At 38.6% G+C, this 24,818-nt stretch overlaps 1 protein-coding gene across 4 annotated transcripts; it reads left to right on the top strand.

Moving 5' to 3' along the window:
• The first annotated feature begins 11,328 nt into the window (after positions 1–11,328).
• Positions 11,329–22,929, top strand: LOC137827524 (plant cysteine oxidase 4). 4 transcript variants are annotated; one of them, XM_068633726.1, is made up of 6 exons: positions 11,329–11,503; positions 12,329–12,520; positions 12,841–12,986; positions 13,099–13,246; positions 22,325–22,528; positions 22,616–22,929. In XM_068633726.1, the coding sequence occupies exons 2-6, from the start codon at positions 12,418–12,420 to the stop codon at positions 22,732–22,734; spliced, it is 720 nt and encodes a 239-aa protein (XP_068489827.1). In that variant the 5' UTR covers positions 11,329–11,503; positions 12,329–12,417; the 3' UTR covers positions 22,735–22,929. The 4 variants fall into 4 exon arrangements, with proteins under 4 accessions (XP_068489827.1, XP_068489800.1, XP_068489811.1 ...); XM_068633710.1 differs by having other exon boundaries at positions 11,350–11,503; positions 12,209–12,520; XM_068633717.1 differs by having other exon boundaries at positions 11,351–11,503; positions 12,317–12,520.
• The last annotated feature ends 1,889 nt before the right edge of the window (positions 22,930–24,818 follow it).

Raw genomic sequence — 24,818 nt, 5'->3', positions numbered from 1 at the left:
ATATGAAAATAACGATTACATTATTTTGTTAACAAAAATTAAATTACATAATATTTAGATAAAAATAAAAAATACTTTAAATATTGATATAATTTTTTTAATAGAAACTCAATTAAAAATATATAAATTTATAAGATAATTTCATTTTTCATCCATATTTTTTCGCTCCCACAAAGCATCTCAAGCACAAAGGTCTATTTACCTCGTCAAGTATTTACTCAAAAATCAAGTATGGTGAACAGTTTGGAATTAGGCATTTTTAATTCAGTAATTTTTATAACTATATATCTTCTTTCTTACAAAATACACTGACTTTTTAAATCAAATTCTCATTCCCTCTGTTTTTTATGTTTTAAGAAAATAATGCTCACACTTATATTATTTAAATTTATATTTACATTAAAATAGTATATAAATGTAATAATACATTAATAAATTTATTTATATATTTTATAATTAATTATTTAATTTTTATCAAAATAATATTCTCATAAAAACATTTCATATATTTATATGATAATTTATGATAAGATGATAATATATTTTTTAACATTATTAATAAATAAATATTAAAATTCTTCATTGTTTTTTACTCTGAAATCATCCCCAATTTTTATGATTTAAAATTTCAGTTTTTAATCTTCATGATTTTTTATGTTTTAGTTAATAAGGGTGCAAACTGTTACTTATTAAAACTTCAAGAGAGGGAAGTATAAGTTAATTTGATTCATTTTATTTTTATCACATTTCTCATTACGTTTATTATGTTCTTTTAACTTTTTTATTTTTGTCACTAACACATGGGTTGCTAGACCTTCACATGTTTTTTTCAACTCAGTTAATGTTCTTGATTTAAAATACATAATTGCATTAAATTTACTTCTCGTTCATAATAATATCATTAGTTTGGGAAAATTAACTTTTTTTAAAAAAAGTATTTACTAAGAATATCTTTATTGGTTGATCTTATTCTTAGCTTAGATTTCACATTAAAAAATAGTTTTGTGATTCTAGTATCTAGTTGATTTTTTCAATATAATTCTAATACTTTTAAAAGTACTAATTTAGTTATTCTTAATTAAAATGGACTAATGTGGTCTTTTTGTTAGATGTGTACTGAAGTTAGTGAGAGGATGACAATATAATAATGTGAATCCAATGTATTATATGGTTACTATAGACTATTTTTCCATCATCCAAATCATCATCTGTCTATTAAATTGATTTTGTTACACTCTTCCTCTCATTTAATAATGGAGTTTGTTGACCTTCATCCTACGTCAATTGAGATATTTCCTTGTGTAGCACATGAAAATTTGACTATTGAGGGAATATCCATTTCATTGGAACTTCAACACCAAGTAAGATTCAAGAGAAAAAAAATATCAAAGAAAGATTGCATTAAGAGACCCTAAGTCATTCAGACTAGTAAATGATTGCCTAGCTAGCGCATAATGAAGAGTTTGAGTAGTGACCTTTGTTAACATCCTGATTGGGTTCCATCTAGAACATATACTTATTAAGGTAAAGGATGCAATAAGTTTAAAAATCCCAAAAATTATGATCTTTGGTGTGTTAAGCAGAAGAAATGATAGGTTATCTTCAAACTACTTTATTGAAAATGGAAAGTGAAATAGATAAAACAAAGAGATTAATCAGTCACATAAAAATAAACCTTTATCTTAATTGATTATGGAAAGTTTTCCACCAACCATAAAGAGAAGTAGAAATAGAGAAGATGAGGAGTATAAGGCTTGAAACTAAAGTACACATTAATGACCATGATCGAAAGTGAACCTTTCGTGAAGCATGAAAAGTAATAGAATGTGAAGAGAGCACCACTACTCTTTTTGGGATCCTAGATTAGGTCGACAAGACATCATGAGGGAGAGGAAAAAATTCCCTTTATCACTATCTGTAATAAAAAGCTCGTTTCACTTTTCACTTGCTTCCTACAAAGTTAGGAGAGAAAGCCAATAAGTTTTCTTAGTATAAAAAGGGAAGAAATTGATACACGTAAGTCATCACATTATTAAACTCTGAACAAAAGACTATGTTTCAAGTTACTTAGATTATACCATTAACTTGTTTGGCTCAAAGGTAGAATCAAAGCAAAAAAGAATTACAAATAGAAGCACTTTTACTCTCATTGTACTGGTAGGCACCGGACGAACGCATGTGGCCGACCGGCCTTATACACTAAATGGAAACGAACGCACGTGGCCGACCGGTCTTATACACTAAATGGAAACGAACGCACGTGGCCGACCGGCCGTATACACAATAAATGTAAGGGCATTTATGTGACAAGCTAAGGTGGTTAAGATACACCTCCGAAGAATAAGGAATATGCGTTTAGAGAAGATATGTTCCCCGGGTATTCCGGAGCACGACTGACAAGACATATCCATAACCACCCTGAGCCCAAGGGATAGAAAGCCCATTAGGCAATCCTATAAATACTGTGCTCAAGCCAGAGAAAGGTACGTTTTCATTCACTTACGAAACCGCGCTTAGAATCTCATACTTACTTGAGCGTCGGAGTGCCTCCGCAGGTACCCTCCCCCGCCCGACCGAAGTTGATAGCACGAAGGGACGACCGACCAAAGGAGACAGCAAGAAAGGACAGTCGACCAGAGGAGAAGAAGGTCAACACGTCAGCAATTGCACCACGTCAACCGACCGTGCCTGGGCCCCATCTCTCCACTCAGGTACAATTGGCGCCCACCGTGGGGCCGAGGCAAATCTTCAATTTTTGAAGCTATAATGGTTGCGACAAGAAACAACAACGACGCTATGGCAGAACAGATGACTATGATTCAAATCCTCCAAGCTCAGATGGAGGAACTGCGACAAAAGCGGATGGAAGACCATCGTCAACATGAAGAAGATAGACGCCTCCAAGAAGAAGATAGACGCCGCCAAGAAGAAGAAATCGCCTTATTAAGAGAGCAGAATGCACGACTCCAACAACAGGTCGATAATCCCGAACGAGAAGGCCAATCCCATATGGCCGACCGAACCGCCTCTCGCATACCTACACCTACCAGTACACTTACCTTCGAACTCGAGCAACCAAATTCATGCAAATCGAAGAACACATTGATTACCATCAACGGTTCAAAGCTGTCGGATTCGGAGCCCTTAAAGACCAAACCCAAAGTAAAGAAAGAGAAGTCGAAACCGAACGAACCGTCCGAACCACTCTGAGGTCCGACCGGAATAGGGGAGGCCGAATCCCCAGGTTTAACAGTTACACCCCTTTAACTGTGCCGAGGGGACGAGCCCTAGATGAAGCACTACAAACGGACCTAATCCCGACATTGAAGCAGTATCAAACACCACCGAATGCAGATACTGCTAAGCGTTGTCAATACCATCAGAATTTCGGTCACACGACCGAAGGATGTCAAGCTTTGAAGGATAAAATTGAAGAACTCATCCAAGCTGGCCATTTACGGCAGTTCGTCAAGAGGACAAGGAGTTCAAGATCCCCACCACGGAATACTGACCGTCCTTCCCGTGGTGTCGACCGGTCGTACCGTAACGATTACAAACGCCACACTGACCGTAGCCAGACTTCGCGAAAACGCAGCGAAAGCCCCGTTCGGCGTACACGCCCCCGTAGCACAAGTCCCGACCGAAACGCCCGACCTCGCCAACGAGTCCGCGAAGTCATCAACATGATTGCTGGACCCGTTAACTTGGGCGAACCGAACCACGAAACAAATTATATAGCTGGAGGATTTGCCGGTGGCGGGTGCTCAAATTCCGCCCGAAAGAAACATCTTCGTGACATCCAGTCCGCTCATGCTACCACGAGGAAGCGTCCACATATACCTCCGATTACTTTCACTGACGAAGACTTTACAGCCATAGATCCAGCCCAGGACGACCCCATGGTCATCACTGTAGAAATTGACAAGTTCGCAATTGCCAAGACTTTGGTAGATCAGGGTAGCTCGGTCGACATATTGTATTGGGACATTTTCAAGAAAATGCGCATCCCAGAAGCACATATTCAGCCCTATAACGAACAAATTGTAGGGTTCTCAGGTGAACGGGTCGATACTAAGGGGTACATAGACTTGTACACAACCTTTGGTGAGGAAGACGGCCTCCATAAAACAATAAACGTACGATACCTCCTGGTTAACGCACAAACTTCCTACAACATCCTGCTCGGTCGTCCGTCCATTAACAGATTAAAAGCCATTGTGTCCACTCCACACTTAGCCATGAAATTCCCCTCGGCTAACCACGACATTGCAACCATCCATGTCGATCAAAAAACCGCTAGGGAATGCTATGTAGCAAGTTTGAAAAGTGAGCCAACTCGACGACTCTATACAACCAATACGGACGACCGAGTCCCGCAAAAACGAGGACGTTCCCCCACACGGCGTTCCGGACGACACATGTCCCGTCGTCAAATGATAGCCCTTGTTGACCTCGACCCTCGCATGGACGATCCCCGTATGGAAGCAGGAGAAGACTTGCATCCATTCCCGCTTCGCGATGATCGCCACACTACGCACATCGGTACTTCGCTGAAACCGGACGACCGAATGGCCATCGGGACGACACTTGTTAAAAATTCCGATCTTTTCGCCTGGACGGCCGCTGATATGCCTGGCGTAGACCCACAGGTTATCACTCACCGATTATCACTGTATAGAGAAGCTAAACCAATAGCTCAAAAGAAAAGACATATAGGCGAGGAACGACGTCAAGCCGCACGTGAGGAAGCCGACAAATTGTTACAGGCTGGATTCATTCGGCAGGCCCATTACACCACATGGCTAGCCAACGTGGTTATGGTGAAGAAAGCGAACGGAAAATGGCGTATGTGTGTTGACTACACAGACCTCAATAAAGCTTGCCCAAAAGACTCGTATCCTCTGCCTACCATTGATCGTCTCGTCGACGGTGCAGCCGGGCATCACATCCTCAGCTTCCTTGATGCCTACTCTGGCTATAATCAAATCCAAATGCACCCGGCCGACCGGAAGAAGACGGCCTTCATGACTGATTCCGGCAATTTCTACTATGAAGTAATGCCCTTCGGACTCAAAAATGCCGGAGCCACTTATCAAAGACTAATGGACCACGTATTCCACGACATGATTGGTAGGAATGTTGAAGTCTATGTCGATGACATCGTCGTCAAGTCCGACTCATGCAAACAACATATTGCCGACCTAAAAGAAGTTTTTCAGGCCCTCCGCCAACACCAGATGCGACTCAATCCGGACAAGTGTGCGTTCGGCGTCGAAGGGGGGAAGTTCTTAGGTTTTATGCTAACTCATAGAGGCATAGAAGCTAACCCCGAGAAGTGCAAAGCTATCTCCGAAATGCGAAGTCCCAACTCCATTCAGGAAATTCAGAGACTTATCGGCCGACTCACCGCACTATCCAGATTTGTTCCTAAACTCGCCGAACGAACGAGGCCAATCGTCCGACTACTGAAAAAAGCATTCCGCTTCGAGTGGTCGACCGAATGTGAGAAAATTTTCCTCGATTTGAAAACTTTTTTATCAACCCCGCCGGTCATCCAGAAACCGGACGCACGAGAACCCATCATAGTCTACCTCGCCGTTTCACACGAAGCCGTCAGCTCAGTCTTAGTGCAAGAAATTAATTTTGAAGAACGGCCGGTTTACTTCGTCAGCCGCGCCCTTCATGGCGCCGAAATCCGATACCAGACGATCGAAAAGGTAGCCATGGCCCTCATCATTACCGCCCGACGAATGCGTATGTATTTTCAGAATCATCGGATTATTGTTCGGACAAATTACCCTATTGTAAAGATCCTCACTAAACCAGATTTAGCCGGACGAATGATCGGTTGGACGATCGAACTATCCGAATTCCATATTCAGTACCAACCACGCGGAGCGATCAAGTCGCAAGCTCTCGCCGACTTCGCAGCTGAACTCACTACTTCTTCAGCCGAGACCGAACATTCATCATGGATCTTATATGTTGATGGCTCCTCGAACGAGAGGTCGTGCGGCGCTGGAGTTGTTTTGGAAGGCCCCGGCGAGATTGTCATCGAGCAAGCCCTCAAATTCGACTTCAAAGCTTCAAACAACCAGGCCGAATATGAAGCCATATTAGCCGGTCTACGTCTCGCTCAAGAATTAGAAATCACTAAGTTAATTTGCAAAAGTGATTCCCGGCTTGTCATCGGTCAGCTTAACGACGAATATGAAGTCCGAGAAAGCTTTTTACAGCGATACTATCACTTAGTCAAACAGTCGATGAGCACCTTTTCTGAAATTTCTATGCAGCACGTTCGACGCGATCACAATACCCGCGCGGACGCCTTGTCCCGGTTAGCAACCACGAAGTGTAAAGGAATGCATCGGTCGGTCATCCATGTTACGCTTGCACGCCCAAGCATCGACCTACAGGAATGCCTGACGACCGACACGGAATCTACTTGGATTACCCCAATCAAGCAATATTTACTCGACGGCACATGTAGTCCTCTCGGCGAAAAAACCATGAAGCTGCAGGCCGCCCGTTTTGTCTTAATCGGCGACGACCTTTATCGCCGAGGTTATACCCAACCACTCCTTAAATGTTTGACACCAGACCAAGCTTCCTATGTCATCCAAGAGTTGCACGAAGGAATTTGCGGAACTCACTCCGGCGCACGGACAATGGCTGCCAAAGTATTCCGGGCTGGATACTACTGGCCGACCGTCCAAGGTGACTGCACCAATTTCGTACAAAAATGTCTTAAATGCCAAGAGTTTGGCACTTTGTCCCATCAAAAGCCTGAGGAACTCCATTTTATGTTATCACCTTGGCCGTTCGTCCAATGGGGTATGGACATCATTGGTCCTTTCGCCCCCGGTAAAGGCCAGTGTAAATTCTTACTAGTCGGAATTGATTACTTCACCAAGTGGATCGAAGCCGAGCCCCTGACTGCAATCACCGCCCGCAATGTTCAAAATTTCGTATGGAAAAATATCGTTTGCCGCTTCGGGCTTCCACAAATCATCATCACCGATAACGGTCGGCAATTCACCGACCGAACGTTAGCTGAATTTTACGAGAAGCTCCACATCAAACACATCGCTAGTTCAGTCGAACATCCGCAAACAAACGGACAGGCAGAAGCTGGAAACAAAGTTATTTTGAACGAACTGAAGAAACGTCTCGGCCCAGCAAAGGGCAACTGGACTGAAGAACTCTTAGAAGTATTATGGGCATATCGCTGTACTCCTCAGACGACTACACAAGAAACGCCGTACAGCCTAACGTATGGCACCGAAGCTATGATCCCCGTCGAAATTGGCGAACCCTCTCTCCGCCGGCAAACCCTTGATCTTGATCTAAACAAGGAAAGCCTCTCGGTCGGTCTCGATCTCATCAACGAACTCCGGGACAAGTGTAGAATTAGAGAAGAAGCATGCAAAATTCGGGCGGCCAGACGATACAACTCCAAAGTTAAACCAAGATTGTTCCACAAAGGCGACTTAGTATGGCGAATGCGGAGCAGCGCACGGAAGGAAGGAGGCAAGTTCTCCAAAAATTGGGAAGGACCTTTCCGCATAGCTGATACGGCAGCCGGTGGAGCCTATTATTTAGAATATTTATCTGGGAAGGAAATACCGAGAACGTGGAATGCCACACATCTCAAATTTTATTACAGTTGAACTCTTTCCTCGCTCAGTCGGTTTTTCCCTAAGGAGGGTTTACGACCGGGAAGGTTTTAACGAGGCACTAAATTAAAATCCAAATCTCCTAGTCCTTTACTCAATTCATATCTCGTTCGGCATCAAAATTATTACTTTAACGTAATAATAATTATTTATGCCTCGTTCGGCATCAGAATTTATCGGATTTATATATGCCTCGTTCGGCATCAGAATTATTACTTTTTACGTAGTCAGAATTTTATATGCCTCGTTCGGCATCAGAATTATTACTTTAACGTAATAATAATTATTTATGCCTCGTTCGGCATCAGAATTTATCGGATTTATATATGCCTCGTTCGGCATCAGAATTTATCGGATTTATATATGCCTCGTTCGGCATCAGAATTATTACTTTTTACGTAGTCAGAATTTTATATGCCTCGTTCGGCATCAGAATTATTACTTTAACGTAATAATAATTATTTATGCCTCGTTCGGCATCAGAATTTATCGGATTTATATATGCCTCGTTCGGCATCAGAATTATTACTTTTTACGTAGTCAGAATTTTATATGCCTCGTTCGGCATCAGAATTATTACTTTAACGTAATAATAATTATTTATGCCTCGTTCGGCATCAGAATTTATCGGATTTATATATGCCTCGTTCGGCATCAGAATTATTACTTTTTACGTAGTCAGAATTTTATATGCCTCGTTCGGCATCAGAATTATTACTTTAACGTAATAATAATTATTTATGCCTCGTTCGACATCAGAATTTATCGGATTTATATATGCCTCGTTCGGCATCAGAATTATTACTTTTTACGTAGTCAGAATTTTATATGCCTCGTTCGGCATCAGAATTATTACTTTAACGTAATAATAATTATTTATGCCTCGTTCGGCATCAGAATTTATCGGATTTATATATGCCTCGTTCGGCATCTGAATTATTACAACGTAATCAGAATTATTTATGTCACGTTCGGCATCAGAATTATTTACTCAATCTGATGCCTCGTTCGGCATCTGAATTATTACCTCAACGTAATCAGAATTATTTATGCCACGTTCGGCATCAGAATTATTTACTCAATCTTATGCCTCGTTCGACATCTGAATCATTACCTTAACGTAATCAGAATTATTATGCCACGTTCGGCATCCGAATTATTTACTCAATCTTATGCCTCGTTCGGCATCTGAATTATTACCTTAACGTAATCAGACTTTTTTATGCCACGTTCGGCATCAGAATTATTCACTTATTTATGCCTCGTTCGGCATCCGAATTATTCACTTATTTATGCCTCGTTCGGCATCAGAATTATATTATTACCTCAACGTAATCATAATTATTATGCCACGTTCGGCATCCGAATTATTTACTCAATCTTATGCCTCGTTCGGCATCTGAATTATTACCTTAACGTAATCAGACTTTTTTATGCCACGTTCGGCATCAGAATTATTCACTTATTTATGCCTCGTTCGGCATCAGAATTATTCACTTATTTATGCCTCGTTCGGCATCAGAATTATATTATTACCTCAACGTAATCATAATTATTATGCCACGTTCGGCATCCGAATTATTTACTCAATCTTATGCCTCGTTCGGCATCTGAATTATTACCTTAACGTAATCAGACTTTTTTATGCCACGTTCGGCATCAGAATTATTCACTTATTTATGCCTCGTTCGGCATCAGAATTATTCACTTATTTATGCCTCGTTCGGCATCAGAATTATCTTATTACTAATGTAATCAGAATTATTTATGCCTCGTCCGGCATTAGAATTATCTTATTACTTTAATGTAATCAGAATTATTTATGCAAGTGTGCATTGCCCACATGTCGGGTCCAGCAATTTTCTATGCCACATTCTTCATTAACTCTTCAAAAGAGGCGTCAGGCTGTGGGCCAGGGGTCTCCCCCTCGGCCTCCTCATTTAAATTATCATCGGGGTTGATCGGCACCAGCTTTCCATCAACTATTATTTTTTCTGTCGTACTGGTCGTCCTCCAGGGGTGCTCCATGCAGGCAGGCCGCTTGTCCGATGCCTAACCGAAAATATTCTTCGCTAATGCGAACGTCCCATCATTCCGTTAAATTTAATGTCTGACAACTCGAAAGGCACAACAATTATTACGACTCTTCGGCTTTTATTCACCTCGAGCCTGGGGGGCAAGTGTACTGGTAGGCACCGGACGAACGCACGTGGCCGACCGGCCTTATACACTAAATGGAAACGAACGCACGTGGCCGACCGGCCTTATACACTAAATGGAAACGAACGCACGTGGCCGACCGGCCGTATACACAATAAATGTAAGGGCATTTATGTGACAAGCTAAGGTGGTTAAGATACACCTCCGAAGAATAAGGAATATGCGTTTAGAGAAGATATGTTCCCCGGGTATTCCGGAGCACGACTGACAAGACATATCCATAACCACCCTGAGCCCAAGGGATAGAAAGCCCATTAGGCAATCCTATAAATACTGTGCTCAAGCCAGAGAAAGGTACGTTTTCATTCACTTACGAAACCGCGCTTAGAATCTCATACTTACTTGAGCGTCGGAGTGCCTTCGCAGGTACCCTCCCCCGCCCGACCGAAGTTGATAGCACGAAGGGACGACCGACCAAAGGAGACAGCAAGAAAGGACAGTCGACCAGAGGAGAAGAAGGTCAACACGTCAGCAATTGCACCACGTCAACCGACCGTGCCTGGGCCCCATCTCTCCACTCAGGTACACTCATCAAATTTAGATAAAAGAAATAATAGGTTCGCCTATAGGCAGTTAACCTAAGAGCAAGAAAAGAAGGAGAGAGAGACTACATAGAATTATTAATTGATAGAGTTCAACACAATTACTTATTTGAAAACAACTTCAACTCTAATAGGTGCCTTTAAATACAAGATGTAACAAGTGAACAACATTTGAAATACAAAATAGAAATAAATAAATGAGTTTTTCTCGAGACAACAACTTCAAATATTTTTCTCTCTCATTCTACGATAGATATTTATAGTATTACATCATCACCCTAAATAAAGTTAACATGAATCTAAGAAAGAACCAATTTTAACTAAAATGAGAAATAAATTAAGAACTTTAAAGATGTTTGAATTACATTAAAAAAAAAAGCAAATATTGATAAATAATATCTTTTTACCTTATATTAGTTAAATAATTAAATGCAATTTTTTTAACCAATAATTATTGAAAAAGTATCTCTTAATTAAATGAGTTAGAGTTAAAGTTTTGATAACGTGATTTTTAATATAAAGTAAGTTATGTTGTAAAATTGATTTCTTTTCATAATGATAATTTAATGCACAAAAGACTAAAATTGAATATTTATTCCATATTTGAAGGATAAAGTTATGTAAAACCTGTGGTACCATGCTGGTTCGTTACACCTAGTAGACAGGAAATGAGAGGAGTGTTTGTCATTTTCCTTTTAACAGCTGTGAAAAACATACCAGAGAAAAAAGGTGGTCGAGGCACAGCTGGACTTCAAAAACGGCTCAAAAAATCTCACAAAAGGCAAAGCTCCAATTTCTTTTCTCATTTTTTTATTTCAACCAAAAAAGAAAAAAAAAACACACACACACTGATGACGTGTCCAAGATCTTCCTTGGGCCTTTTTCTTTTCACCTCCAACCCTTTCTGTTCCTCACACACTCACAACAACGATCCCTCTCTTCATCCTTCTAAGCACGTCCATTCATCTTCCTTCAACTGCTCATTCATCTTCTCCTTCCTTCTCATTCCTTTGCCAATCCACCATGTTCCTCACCCTTCTCTCCCTCTAATGATGCCTCTCACAGGTACCTTCTACTTCTGCATCTCCCACCCTTCCCTTCTTCTGTCGGAATCTCATTTGCCCCATTTCAGATTTTGATCCAAAATTCTTTTTTGATCAATTTTCTCGCCCTTTCAGCTCGCTACTTCTGTTGGGTCACTCTCTGTTTTTCGTTTTGGAACTCTTCCCTGCTTTAATTAATTAACGGTGTTCGTGTTGTTTATGACGCAAATAAATAAATAAATAAATAAAATGTGTGTTTTGTTCTTGGAATATCACATTGGGTTCTGGGAGGTATGGTTTATTGAGTGGAAGTGATGGAGAGTCTCACTTGGGTTTTATCCGTGCTGGGTTTTGCTTAATTTTGATCTAAAAGTGAATTCCTTTTGGTGAATGCATATAATAATAGAGGACTAAACAGTGGATGCACTAACTGATCCAATGATAAATCATCATGTATGGTTGGTTTGATAATTTTACAATAAGTACCTTAAAAGTTGTATCAACAATATGTTGACAGTGTAAGCTTTTTTATACCGATAATGTAACTTTTACAATAGTTACCTCAAAATGCAATTGAGTGTTAATGCTTTTGAATGGACTGATGGGGATTCTAATGGTTATATTGGTATTACTTCGTGATTTGTGGTTGCACTTGCTGTGACATGTCTATATTTGAAGTAGAGGTCATTGATTTTTGGCTCGCTATTGCTTTTTCCTTGTTCAATAGATCCATTAGTTTGAATTGTTGCGAAGGAAACATTACGACCATGCAGATTCATTACCGATGGTTTGATTCTGAGGCTAAAATAAGGTTGTTATCTAATTGTATATCCAGTCCCTATTGCAGTCAGTAAGCCACTTACAAGGTGTTATCAGCTTGCTGACCCTGGGGATTTTGGTCTGAGTGAATAGATAACTTGGTCTCAAGTTTGCAAGATGCCATATTATATACAGAGACTTTATAGACTATGCAATGCATCCTTTTCACCTGATGGACCTGTGTCGGAAGAGGTCATTGAGAAAGTTCGTGAGAAGTTAGGTATATTTTCTTTTTGACTTGTTTATCTTGCTTTTGTATTCATTTTTATGGTCAACTTTTAGAATGCTTCATGCTATACAAAAAGAGGTAGTTCTGGATTATTGATCGTTCTATACTTTGTCAATAACTTCAAGCTTTCAATTATTTTCTTTCATCTTTTTGAGATGTGTCTGCATGGTTTATAGTAATAAAGAATTAATGCGTTACTACTAATACCTTTATGATTTTATCTTAGTTCTTAGATGACTTTGATCCTGCAGCCCAATAATTTTTATGTCTAGCCGATATTTTATTGATAACCTTACATAATGTTTCTATAGAGAGAATCAAGCCATCAGATGTAGGTCTTGAACAAGAAGCACAACTGGTTCGGAATTGGCCTGGTCCAGCACTTGAACATAATGGGAGCCATCAATCCTTGCCACCTATAAAATATTTGCATTTGCATGAATGTGACTCATTCTCTGTAAGTAAAGTCTCATACCTTAAGATCATGTTTATTCTGTTAGAATTTTTTATAAATTTGGGCCTTATATTTGCAATACTAACTGAAGTTTGATTTGCTTTATCTTTTGCAGATAGGAATTTTTTGCATGCCCCCCTCATCTATCATTCCGCTCCATAATCATCCTGGAATGACGGTGTTGAGCAAGTTGTTGTATGGCTCAATGCATGTTAAGTCCTATGATTGGATTGATGCACCTGGCTCTACTGATCCATCTACAGGTGTATTTTCTATAACTTCATATATTTTACTATTTCTCTGGTCATTTTTTAATCCTCTGTTTTTACATGCGAGTGTGATTGATTGCCCTTCCTTGCCTTTACCTTCTCAAAGAACACTAACTCCAATCTCATTGAGGTAGAAGAGATAGTAGCATTATGCTAGGAATTACCAAAAATAGTCCAATTGGACAACTAAGATAAAAACAGGAGTGTAATAATTAGTTCAGAGATCAATACATGGCATATGACCTTTGTTGATTTTATTTGGTATCATTTAGAGCTTAATGAAGAATATGTTGTGAAAAGGCTAAAGTTGTCATGGCATTGTAAAGTAAATGCGAATAGGGATAAAGAGTTGTTCTTAGTTACTCGTCTACTTCCTGATCTATTACTCTATACTATTAAGTGTTTTAATTTGTAAGGAAATTACAATGGCTCGATAGAATACTCTTGACCATTTTGGATTTATATCAGGGTTATAGTTACGATATGCAAATTCATAAATTGTAGTGATTTTTATCCTTTCTTCACTTGCTAGTGTGTGTAACAGTGCAAATACCAAAACGAAACCGCCAAAGTCATATTTTGGGAACTTGTATACTCTTAATATTGAAACCTCACAAGAAGGTCTGAGTGACTATATTATGATCAAAGGGGAATAGGATACAAATTCACACGCAGAACAAAGAAAGATAAAGAACACCTCTTCTAGATCTTTTATTCCAACACTCTAACAAAACACAAAAAGCATTTACAAAGGAGAATAACTCCTTTCACATAGGTAATATCCTATCATGACCCAAACATAAAACAAGGTAACCCCTTAACCTATCGGGTTGGTCTTTATTTAAAGACCAACCATAACCAACAAACTACTCGAAACCCCTTATCCTTTATTCTTAAATTTCCTTCTAGAATACACCCTCCATACTTTGCCCTTATCTTTTTGCCTACCATTACTTCCTTCTGTCAAAACAACCTTGTCCTTAAGGTTGAAATCTAGAAATTGCTTCTTGATGGTTGCCACATCTTCCCATGTATCGGTATCACTGTCACCTTCACCTTATTAAAACTTGTGGAACGAGTGTTCCTTGGACTGTTACTTCACGACTATCCAAAATTTCCTTTGGAGAAAAATTCACACCTTGTCCCTGAAATTCGGGAGGCAACTCTGGATGCACTTGGTGATTCCCTATTGCTAACTTGAGCTGGGAAACATGAAATACTGGGTGTGTATTCGAGCCTGCACTGGTAGTTGTAGCCTAAAAGCCACCGGACCCACCTTTGTTAGAACCGGAAAAGGCCCATAATATCAGGTTGCTAGTTTTGAATGCACTCGACTAGGCATAGATAGTTGTCGACGCGCACGAATTTTCAAATACACCATATCTCCTACTATAATTGGAGAAGGTTTTTTGTGTCGATTGACAAACTTAGACATTTGATCCTGTGGTCTTTGTAAATGAAATTTGAGTTGTGTAAGGGCCTCATATCGACTCATTAAATCTTGTGCAACTGCCTTTACCATTGTTTCACCTGGAACAGAACGTGCTAGAGATGGAGGAGGGCGTCCATACACTACTTCAAAAGGGGTACAATTCGCTGCCCCGTGAAAATTGGTGTTATACCAATATTCTGCCCACGGAAAGAAAATTGCCCAAATTTTGGGTTGCTTTGAACTAAAGCAACAAAGGTATGTTTCCAGCGTCGTATTGAAAACCCGGATTTGTCCATCCGTCTCTGGATGATACGCCGTGCTCATCTTAATTGTTGTCCCTTGCAATTTGAACAATTCCTTCTAGAAAAGACTTAGAAAAGTTGAGACCCTATCCCTCAAACTCTTATGATCTGTGTAGACCGTAGATTTCCGTCCCAGTACGTAAGGTCTGCAATGCTGAATGGCTAACACTAAAGCCATTAATTCCTTCTTATACATAGATTTGCCAGAGAAGTCTTGGCCAATGCTTTGCTGAAAAAAGCAATTGGTTTTTTATTCTGGGACAACACCGCTCCCAAACCCGTGCCTGAAGCATCGCATTCGATGCAAAAAGGTTGACTGAAATTTGGCATCGTTAATACATGTGCAGTAGTGACTGCTGTCTGTAATTGTTGCATGGCTCTTTTACTCTCCTCCGTCCACGCAAAATTTCCCTTTTTGAGTAACTGTGTTAATGGTCTCGCCATTCTTCCACAGTTATGTATGAATCTTCTATAGTAACTTGTGAGGTCCAAAAATCCTCTCAAATCTTTCAAGGATTTGGGTATTGGCCATTGCAAGATGACTGAAATCTTTTGAGGGTCCATCTGTACTCCCTCCCCCGAAATTATATGACCCAAATACTGTACTTCCTGTTTACAAAACTCGCATTTCTTGTGGTTTGCGTAAAACTGGTGTTGTTGGAGAGTTTTTGGAACTTGTTTCAGATGTGTCATATGCTCCTCCCACATTTTGTTGTATATCAGAATGTCATAAAAAAAAAATACAAATTTCCTTAAGTAAGATTGTAGTGCACTGAAAAGTAGCTGGTGCATTAGTTAGTCCAAAAGGCATATCTAATGATTCATAATGTCCATGGTGTGTACGAAAAACAGTATTCTGTATATCAAATCCATGCATACGAATCTGGTGATAGCTAACTCGCAAATCCACCTTGGAGAAGTAATGTGCCCCCATGTAATTCGTCCAACAATTCCTCTATTAGTGGAATCGGAAATTTATCCGGAGTTAAGTTGTTTTATTCAAGGCATCACCTCCAGCTGCCATCCTTTTTTACTAGAATAGCTGGACTTGAATAGGGGTTGTTGCTGGGTCTAATAATTCCTGCCTTCAACATTTTTGCAACTTGTTTCTCTATCTCCATCTTCAACATATGTGGATACCTATACGACCTCACATTAATTGGATCTACCCCAGATTTAGTTGGAATTTTATGATCTATCTCCCTGTTGGGAGGTAATTGTTTGGTTTCTTCAAAATCACCCTCACATTCCTTCAAAACATCATTCAACTCCATTGTCTGCCTCAAGGATAAACCAACCATCTCCTCACTCGTGGACTGATCTATACTCGTCAGATCTGTGCTCGCTATTCCCCATATGAGGGACACTGCTTCGGTCTCCTCCTTTTTTAAAGCTTTAGGAGTCACCAAAGTTCTGGTTAATTTGTAGTCTCCTCGAATTTGCACCTTTTGACCTTCAATACTAAAATTCATTGTCAACGTCTTCCAATTGACTCTCACATCTCCCAAAGTGGCCAACCAAGCTACTCTAATATCATATCCACCCCTCCTAGCTCAAACAAGTCTCCTTAAGCGTATACTTTTCCAGCTTCACCTCTACCTCTTGACAACACCCACCCGCTCTTCTCTTTTTGCCATCACCTAGCCTCTGTTATAAGACGATGTGGACTCAACTTGCAATCCCAATTGGCAAACCAACTCGGCAGAGATGAAGTTGTGACTAGCCCACTGTCAATCAACACTAGCTGATGCAATCCTAGCTTGCATTGCTATGAGTATTTTGTTTTGTATTTTAGGGTGTGGAATTTGGTGGGATTGGGAGGCTAAAATGAGTGAAAGAAATTGTGAAGTATTGATGTATGAAGAAAGATAATGAAGCTTAAGAGAGGTTAGGGCAACTCCTAAGAGGTTCCTTGCTAAAACACTTAAAAATAAGGCTAGCAAAGAGTGAGCTAAGAGACTAGTTGAGGCTGAAATTTTGGCAGCAATTCAATAGTCTATTCAAAGCCAATTTACAAGGGGGTTAGCACTTGTATTTTTAGTGCAATGGGCAGCCAATGTGCAAGCTTTAACCCTAAAAACTCTCCACCCATAGAAGGACAAGTGACTCTCTAATTCGAGCAACTCCTCTCAAATTAGAGGTTGACAAGTGTCCTCTAATTGGAGAGAATCCTCTCCATTAAGTTAAACCTTCATGCCTTCCTTGTCACTCCATGTTTTCTATTTGCACTCTAATAATTTATTTGTGCACCCTAGATGGTCTAAAGTTGAATTGGGTCCAATGAGACCCATTTGTAACTCTAGCTAGACTCTTTCTTTTTCTATTTACACCCTACTCTAATTGGCCCAATACATGGCCCATGAAAATTGGCCCAAAACATGGCCCAAGAAAATGGCCCAAATACAAGTCCAAAATAAAGCCTATACTACTCTGTACAATGTTTATAAAACTAGCTAAAAATGGAAGAGTAGACAACAATTAATTCTCCCTGAGATTAGAGTCTTATGAGATCCTTTTCCTGATTCCAATCTTCTTCGTCGAATGTCTCGAGGCTGGATGGGTTTTTATCACTAGCGTTGTTTTTTCCTTTCACCTTCCCTTGTAATTTCATGGTGTTGGGTTGCGTTAAACCCCCAACTGAAAAAATGGATAAATCCACCTATTGACACTCCCTCCCCTCTTCTAAGTCCTCCAAATTCTCATCAATTTGTCCCAGCATACTCCATTTCACCTCTGTAGGACATCCCTCATCTTTTGCCCAGATGATCATATGCAAATTCTTTTCAGGACATCGATGCCGTGGACCATACGCCCCTCCGCAGTGGAAACATCTTCCCTATTCCCTCCTTTGAGCATATTTGGGATAGGGAAGGGTCCTGGTTCCCTTGTTTCTTGAGCCTTCTCCTACAACACCTCTCGACCGTACCTCTCTGCGTTGCTAGTCAAGCTAGACGAGACTTGCCCACTATTTACCTTATACAAGTTAGATGACTCCTTCTATGCGGGATGTTATTCCTGCCCCTCCTTGATAACGCCCATAGGAAGTGCTATTCCTGTACCCATTACTGCCCCATTTTTTTTTTCATAAGAGACATCTTCCACATCCTGTGCAATCTCCATTGCTCTCATCAATTCTTTGGGATCATGGGGTCTAATTTGGTTACAAATCTTGGATTGTAACCCAATAGAAAAATATCCCAGCAGTTGTTCATCCCCTGTCTGAGGTGCTTGTGATACCAACAACTAAAACTCTTGAATGTATTCCTCCATCCTTCCATTTTGTTTAATCTTTACCAATTTCTCTAAAACACAACTCCTCTACCTTCCACCAAACCTTCTATTTAGCGCCATTTAAAACTCTTCCCAAGAAGGGTTCTTGGAATTCTTCCGCCAGAAACTGAACCAATGGCTGGCACTACCTTCCATACTAATGAAGGCCAGTCTTAGTCTCTCCTTGATTGAGACATTTTGCACCTCAAAGAATTTTTATGCTCTGGCCAACCACCCCGTCAGATTTACTCCCTCAAAGATTGGTAATTCCACCCTCCTAAACCAAGGTTTAAGCTCCTCTTCATCTGCTACATCAAATTTGTTACCCTGTCTTGATCGTTCTTCCTTCTTTTCATCTCCATTCACGAGCTCTCCCCTCCTTTAGACATTCTGTCACCTTTCTTGATGTCCCGCAACATTTCTTTGATTTCCTTCAAGTGCAACAACATACATTCCTTCAACCCCGTGATGTTTGCTCTCATTTTCGCAATTACTCTTCCTTATTCGCTGGTCAATTTCTCCAATGCGCTCGTCCTCTGTTCCATACTCTTCAATTTTGGATTCGGCAGGTCGGACCAAACTGTTACGATCAAAGGAGAATAGGAAACAGATTCACATGCAAAACATAGAAATAGAAGGAACACCTCTTCTAGAACTTTTATTGCATCACTCTAACAAAACACAAAAAGCACTTACAAAGGAGAATAACTCCTTTCTCACACGTAATACCCTGTCACAACCCAAACATACAACAAGCTAACCCTTTAACCTACTGGGTTGGTCTTTATTTAAAGACCAATCATGACCAACAAACTACTCGAAACCCCCTTATCCTTTATTCTTAAATTTCCTTCTAGAATTCACCCTCCATACCTTGTCCTTATCTTTTTGCCTAACAGTAAAGTTGGAGGAGTAATGTGTGTATATATAAGTAACACTTACTGAATATGCTATCCAATTCTAGGCAGGTGATGCAATATTCATCTGTCAATACAAATTCTATTTCATCTTACATGCAAGAGGCTCTTTCATTTTACATATAACAGGCTCTTTCATAAGCACGCATGAATCTGATTGGAAAGTAGGCATTCATCTAGAATTTTCCCATTCCTTGTTATATATTAATGTGACTTAAATTCCATCATAACTCTTTAAATTTCCTAAAATAGCCTGGTTAAACCCTTAAAAGTATCTTATATCATTATCCAACTAAAACTGAAATCCTTCATTCCATATAAAATTCCACAAGAATATTTTGAATATTTGACGATCTTGCAAGATTTCTAAAATTTGATCTCAATTTTTACTTTAAAGTGAATATATGTATTCCCCCCTCCCCATACATTTGTAACTGTATCTGGGCCTCTAATTTTATTGAATGCAATGCGGACAGAACAAATCTATCCAATAAAATTAGGTCTTTCTCAAAATTGAGTTGTTGGATTTGTGGATTTAAAATATCCTTCGTGAAACATTCCACGAGGGAAATCTTTTTGAATATGAATGGCTTTTGACCCTTTATTTTGCTTGTCATCTTCTACATGTTGGATAGTTTTTTGATTGATTGACTGATTATTTATAAATGGATTTCAAGAAGTGCGACTGGTTATTCTTAAAGCTCCATTTTTTTTATCTTCCATTATTTGAGCTTGATTGGCTTCTTCAATAGTGAACATTTTTGTAGGAGAATTTCAATCTATGAGGCTCGGATACGCCTCTTAAATGGTGTATCCGTATCGGACACACGTATCGGATACTGACACACATACGACACTTGTATGATCTATATCAGTGAAGTGTCCAATTCAACAAATACATTAATTTTCTAAAAATTCAAACTTATTGTATAAGTTTTTATTATGATTATAAAAATAAGAAATAAATAATTTTGAACGAGTTATGGGAAGCATATTTCTGCCACAAAAAAACTAAGACATATTTGTGCACATAAATCTTTATTGTCAATTTATATAATTCATAATTATATAATATATAGATTCGTGTTCCCGTGTCCTTTAACACTAGTGTTCTAGGTCAATTGATAGCAGCCTCTTCCTTGCATATGTAAATAGTCTTTCCTGATTTGAGCCCATGACCTTTTGGTCATTAAGGCACAACTTTAACCACCCAATAAATCCCCAAAAATATTTACTATTAAATTACATCAGGGTTATCTAAAACCAATGTGTTATTATTATCATTATAACTAAACCATTTCTGCTATGAAGTCATACTTTTGGTTTACTTGTAAATGTAATGATGATTCTGTAGACATATAATGACTTAATCAATCAGTTTTATAAATTTGTTGAAAGTAATATGGTGTGTTTCTTATGCCGTACCACTGAAACTCTCTCAAAAAGTAAAAGAAAATAAAAGTTCATGCCTGCATCTAATTCAGGGTTTTAAATTGCAGACTACAGGGGCGTCTGTAGTGGCCATAGTAGTTCCGCAGCTTCATGTTTGTGCTAGTGCTAGTTTTCAAGTAATTTATTGGGCTTAAGAAGTATCTAAATGTCTGTATTGAAGATTTTAACTAATTGTGATTGAATTTAGTGGGAGGAGCTAGTTCCCCATTTTGTAGGGATTAGCAAAGCATGCTTTGAAATTTTGAAACTCCTTGGATAGAGGCATCCACATGTGGTGTGCCCTGACTGTACCTGTGTTACTTCAATTAACTCAGAATATTTAACATAACTTTGCCAGCCTTTAGTTTCACTTTATCTTCCCTGGTTTGGTTCTTGTTGGACATCGAGGTTGTGAGAACTCTGCTAGCATCGCTTTTGGCCATTTGATAGAGATGTAATGTGTATGGAAAGATACCACGCATAGTAATGAACTAAACTGATTATTTTTGTGATGTACACAGTACATTTGCCATTCTGCCACTAAACTGAACTAGAAAAAAAGGGTAGTCTTGAAGCTTAGTTTTAATTATGATTGTGTTCATCAAAATGTTTTATGTGATTTAAAACAATTGAGCCAATTAGTAGGTTTAGACTTCAGTATGGAAAACAACATAAAGATTGTTTTTTTCTTTCGAAATCTTTTATTTGAAAATTTGTTTCAGTCTATTTGTTTATTGGGATACAGTTGTGTTGTGACTATCTGTCCATCCCTGAAAACCTGCACTCTTGGCCATTATCTTTTTCAGTATGCAAGTTAGTGATAACCTATAATCAATGTGACAGCAGATATCAGGAATACATGAAGTACAGAGGATTCTCTCCCTTACCCAATTATATGAGAGATCTGAACTCCCCACCCATTTTCTACTCAAAAACTAAGATTGATTTCTTTTCTGTTCTCCCTATTATATATACGTATACTCACTCATCTTTTGTCTACCAAATTGTTTGAGGTAACCGTTTTCTAATGCACCTTAGTATAATCTTTGCTGCGAAGTTATTTTCAAGCAAAGACTGAAATAGCTTCAAGTTCTACTCGCTAACACCTACATTTTTTCTATGCGTTGTTACCATACTACTATCTCACTACTTCACAGGATCGCCAGCAGTGATATAACCTACTTAATTTCTTATGGCCATATCCGTATTATTGAATTCATATTATGATATGACCAGTATGGCACTATCAGTATTATGCCAACCAACGTGATGGGCAAGGACTGTGCTTCTGCAGTTCCACTATTTCCCCACTTGTTCTTTTCTCACATTATCTATGTGACCTCATTTTTGAATAATATTCTTAACATATAGTTTATATTCTACAGCCACAATGATATCAGCTCAACCGAGCATGGTGTCTATTCTACTTCAATCACTGAATGTGCAAAGTTGTAATTGCAATGTTAACTTTTCTTAACCCTGGTCTGGAATATTATGAAGGCATATGAACCTGATCACAGTAAAATCTAACTAATTATTGATACCGTGATATTTACAACTTAACAAGAAATCCATGATCTGCATTGCACAGTACTATCCTTTTCTTGTGATAAACTTTCCTTCATTTATATTTACCTGTCTCATTCTCCTTCATTTGGTAAATACTAAGAAGCTGTTTTTATTCTCCTGACACTAAAATTTGTTAATCTGTGATTGACAGCTAGACCTGCAAAGCTTGTCAAAGATACTGATATGACAGCACCAAGCCCCACAACGGTTCTTTACCCCACCAGTGGAGGAAACATCCATTGTTTTAGAGCTATAACTCCTTGTGCTATCTTTGACATATTGTCTCCCCCTTACTCTTCAGAGCATGGAAGACACTGCACCTACTTCCGGCGATCCCAATGGAAAGATCTCCCTGGTAATCTGATTTATTTTCATCGCCAACCTTTGAAATTCTCTTCTGTTAATCACATTGCACCATTGCCAACCTTCATTTCCACTGCAGTTAATGTTCAGTTGGATGGAGTGACGGTTTCTGAAGTGACTTGGTTAGAAGAGTTTCAACCTCCTGATGACTTTGTGATCCGGAGAGGACTGTACAGGGGTCCAGTTATTAGAACTTGAAAAAATTTCTTGTTTGATGTGTCTTACACCATAAGGAAATTGGCTTATCTTTAGAATACAACAAAGGGAACAGTGGAATGTGCAATAATGATATTCTTTGTCTATGTCTGTTAGGCATTGGAGTTTGTACATAATAATGCACTAGTGTAATCTATTTACAGACCTCAAAAGTAATCCAGTAGAATAGTTACGTAATGTTGAAATAGTACTTGTTAGTGGCCATATCAAAATCTGTTTAAATGGAGAACAAGAGGGTGTTTTGATTTGGTCACGGCTTATGGTAACGTTGTGTCATTTTCAGGCTTCAAAAACTATTTTTGCCTTATGCTCAGTCCAAAAAGAAAATAAAACAAGTTCATAACAACTAAGCTATTAAGCCTATTTGTAAGAGTTTGTTTGAATTTATTTTATAATATTAGTAATATTAATTACTTTTATGAGTGGTTGTGAGAATTTATAAAATAATTTATCATATGTCCATAGGTTATTGTCAATTTATTCTATATATATGGGATAACTTGTAAAAACTCTACTTATTTAGATAGCACTCTAACATGTTTCAAAGAGTACTAAATTCAACCATGAGAAAGGAAAACTCCAAGCCAGGTCGTAGGTACTTAGTACAAGTTTCCTACATGAGTGCTCACAATATGTTTGACATTATCGTTACATGCGTGTTGGCTAAACGATCCTTTATAAAACATCTATGTAAAGTCAACGGTATGAAATTTTAGAACCACGAAAATAACACGAACTTCCTATCATATTTGCCTTGTCTTTTTCTTGAACTTCACATTCTAAAAAAGAACACGTATATATTGAAATGGACAATTAAAAACTGGTTCTTAATTATCTTTTGATGAAAAAATTAAACAAAAAATCTCCACTCATCAATGTAAGTAAAATGAGAAAGGTATAATCTGGGTATTTAATAGGGATTAATAAAATATCACAGAGATTAATAAAATATTATTAATGGATGAAAACTGCTAAAATAGTTATGACAGTTCACCCTATAGCTCAGCAGTAACTATTCATGTTACTCAATGCTTGGCCTTAACTACCTAGTAATTGCCAAGTCATCTTAATAATAGGACATACGTAAGAAAGAATGTGACCTCTTTATTTGAGTCTCTATTTAAGACCACGAGCCTATAAATACCTCAATCTTCTCAGGAAGTAGATCCTTTCGGATTATTCATTGATTTATACAAATCATTACTTGAGCATAAGAGAATCTTTTGCAGGTTCACCACTACTCATTGGAACAATTCGGAAACTCTCGCCAAACTCACATACACCTCAGAGGAAGGACAACTCATCCTTGGTAAGAACATTTGACATCCATTGTGGGGTCCTGGTCAAATTTTTCCAAGACCACATTGTCATGTGGTTTTCACAAGAAACCAAACAACAACTTTAGCATCACAAGCAAGCATGGATTCATCTCTTCTAGCAGCACTCAAAGTCCATATCGACTCAACTTTACTCGGTCTCTGAAATCAGTTGAGTAAAGATATGGAATTAATGCAAGATCAACATCATGGTGAAATTCAAACTCTCTATGATAATACCGCAATGAAACACATGCCATTCGACATCATGTTTCTCTAAACACAAAAATTGTGGAGAGGACAATTCAACAATCACACATCACTGATTTATACACAAATCATCTGTATTTTTACTAACTTGAGCATCGAAGAATCTTCTGCAGGTGCTCCATTACTCATTGAAAGAACTCAGAAGCTCTTGCCAAATCTACACACACCCGGAAGAAGGACATCTCAATCTCGATAGGAACAATATATAAAAGAAAATGATCGTGATATATGGACAAACGCATAATAGATGCGCCAATATACAACTGTTGATGTGGCAAAAGATATTAATATTTTAAGACTTCACTCACAATCTTTTGAAACTCTTTATTATTATGATTGTTTTAGAACTTTTTTTTTCTTTTGCTAGTTTTTCTTTTTGAGCTTTTCTCTATAGTTGTAAAATTTATTCTTGTGCATGGAAGTTTTGTTTTTCTTCTATATTAAGTTTGCGTTTTGTTTTGATTTCTTATTATTAATGTT

The sequence above is a fragment of the Phaseolus vulgaris genome, chromosome 11, assembly GCF_000499845.2.
Source record: "Phaseolus vulgaris cultivar G19833 chromosome 11, P. vulgaris v2.0, whole genome shotgun sequence".
Classification (NCBI taxonomy): domain Eukaryota; kingdom Viridiplantae; phylum Streptophyta; class Magnoliopsida; order Fabales; family Fabaceae; genus Phaseolus; species Phaseolus vulgaris.
This window is presented reverse-complemented; position numbering and strand designations above follow the sequence as displayed.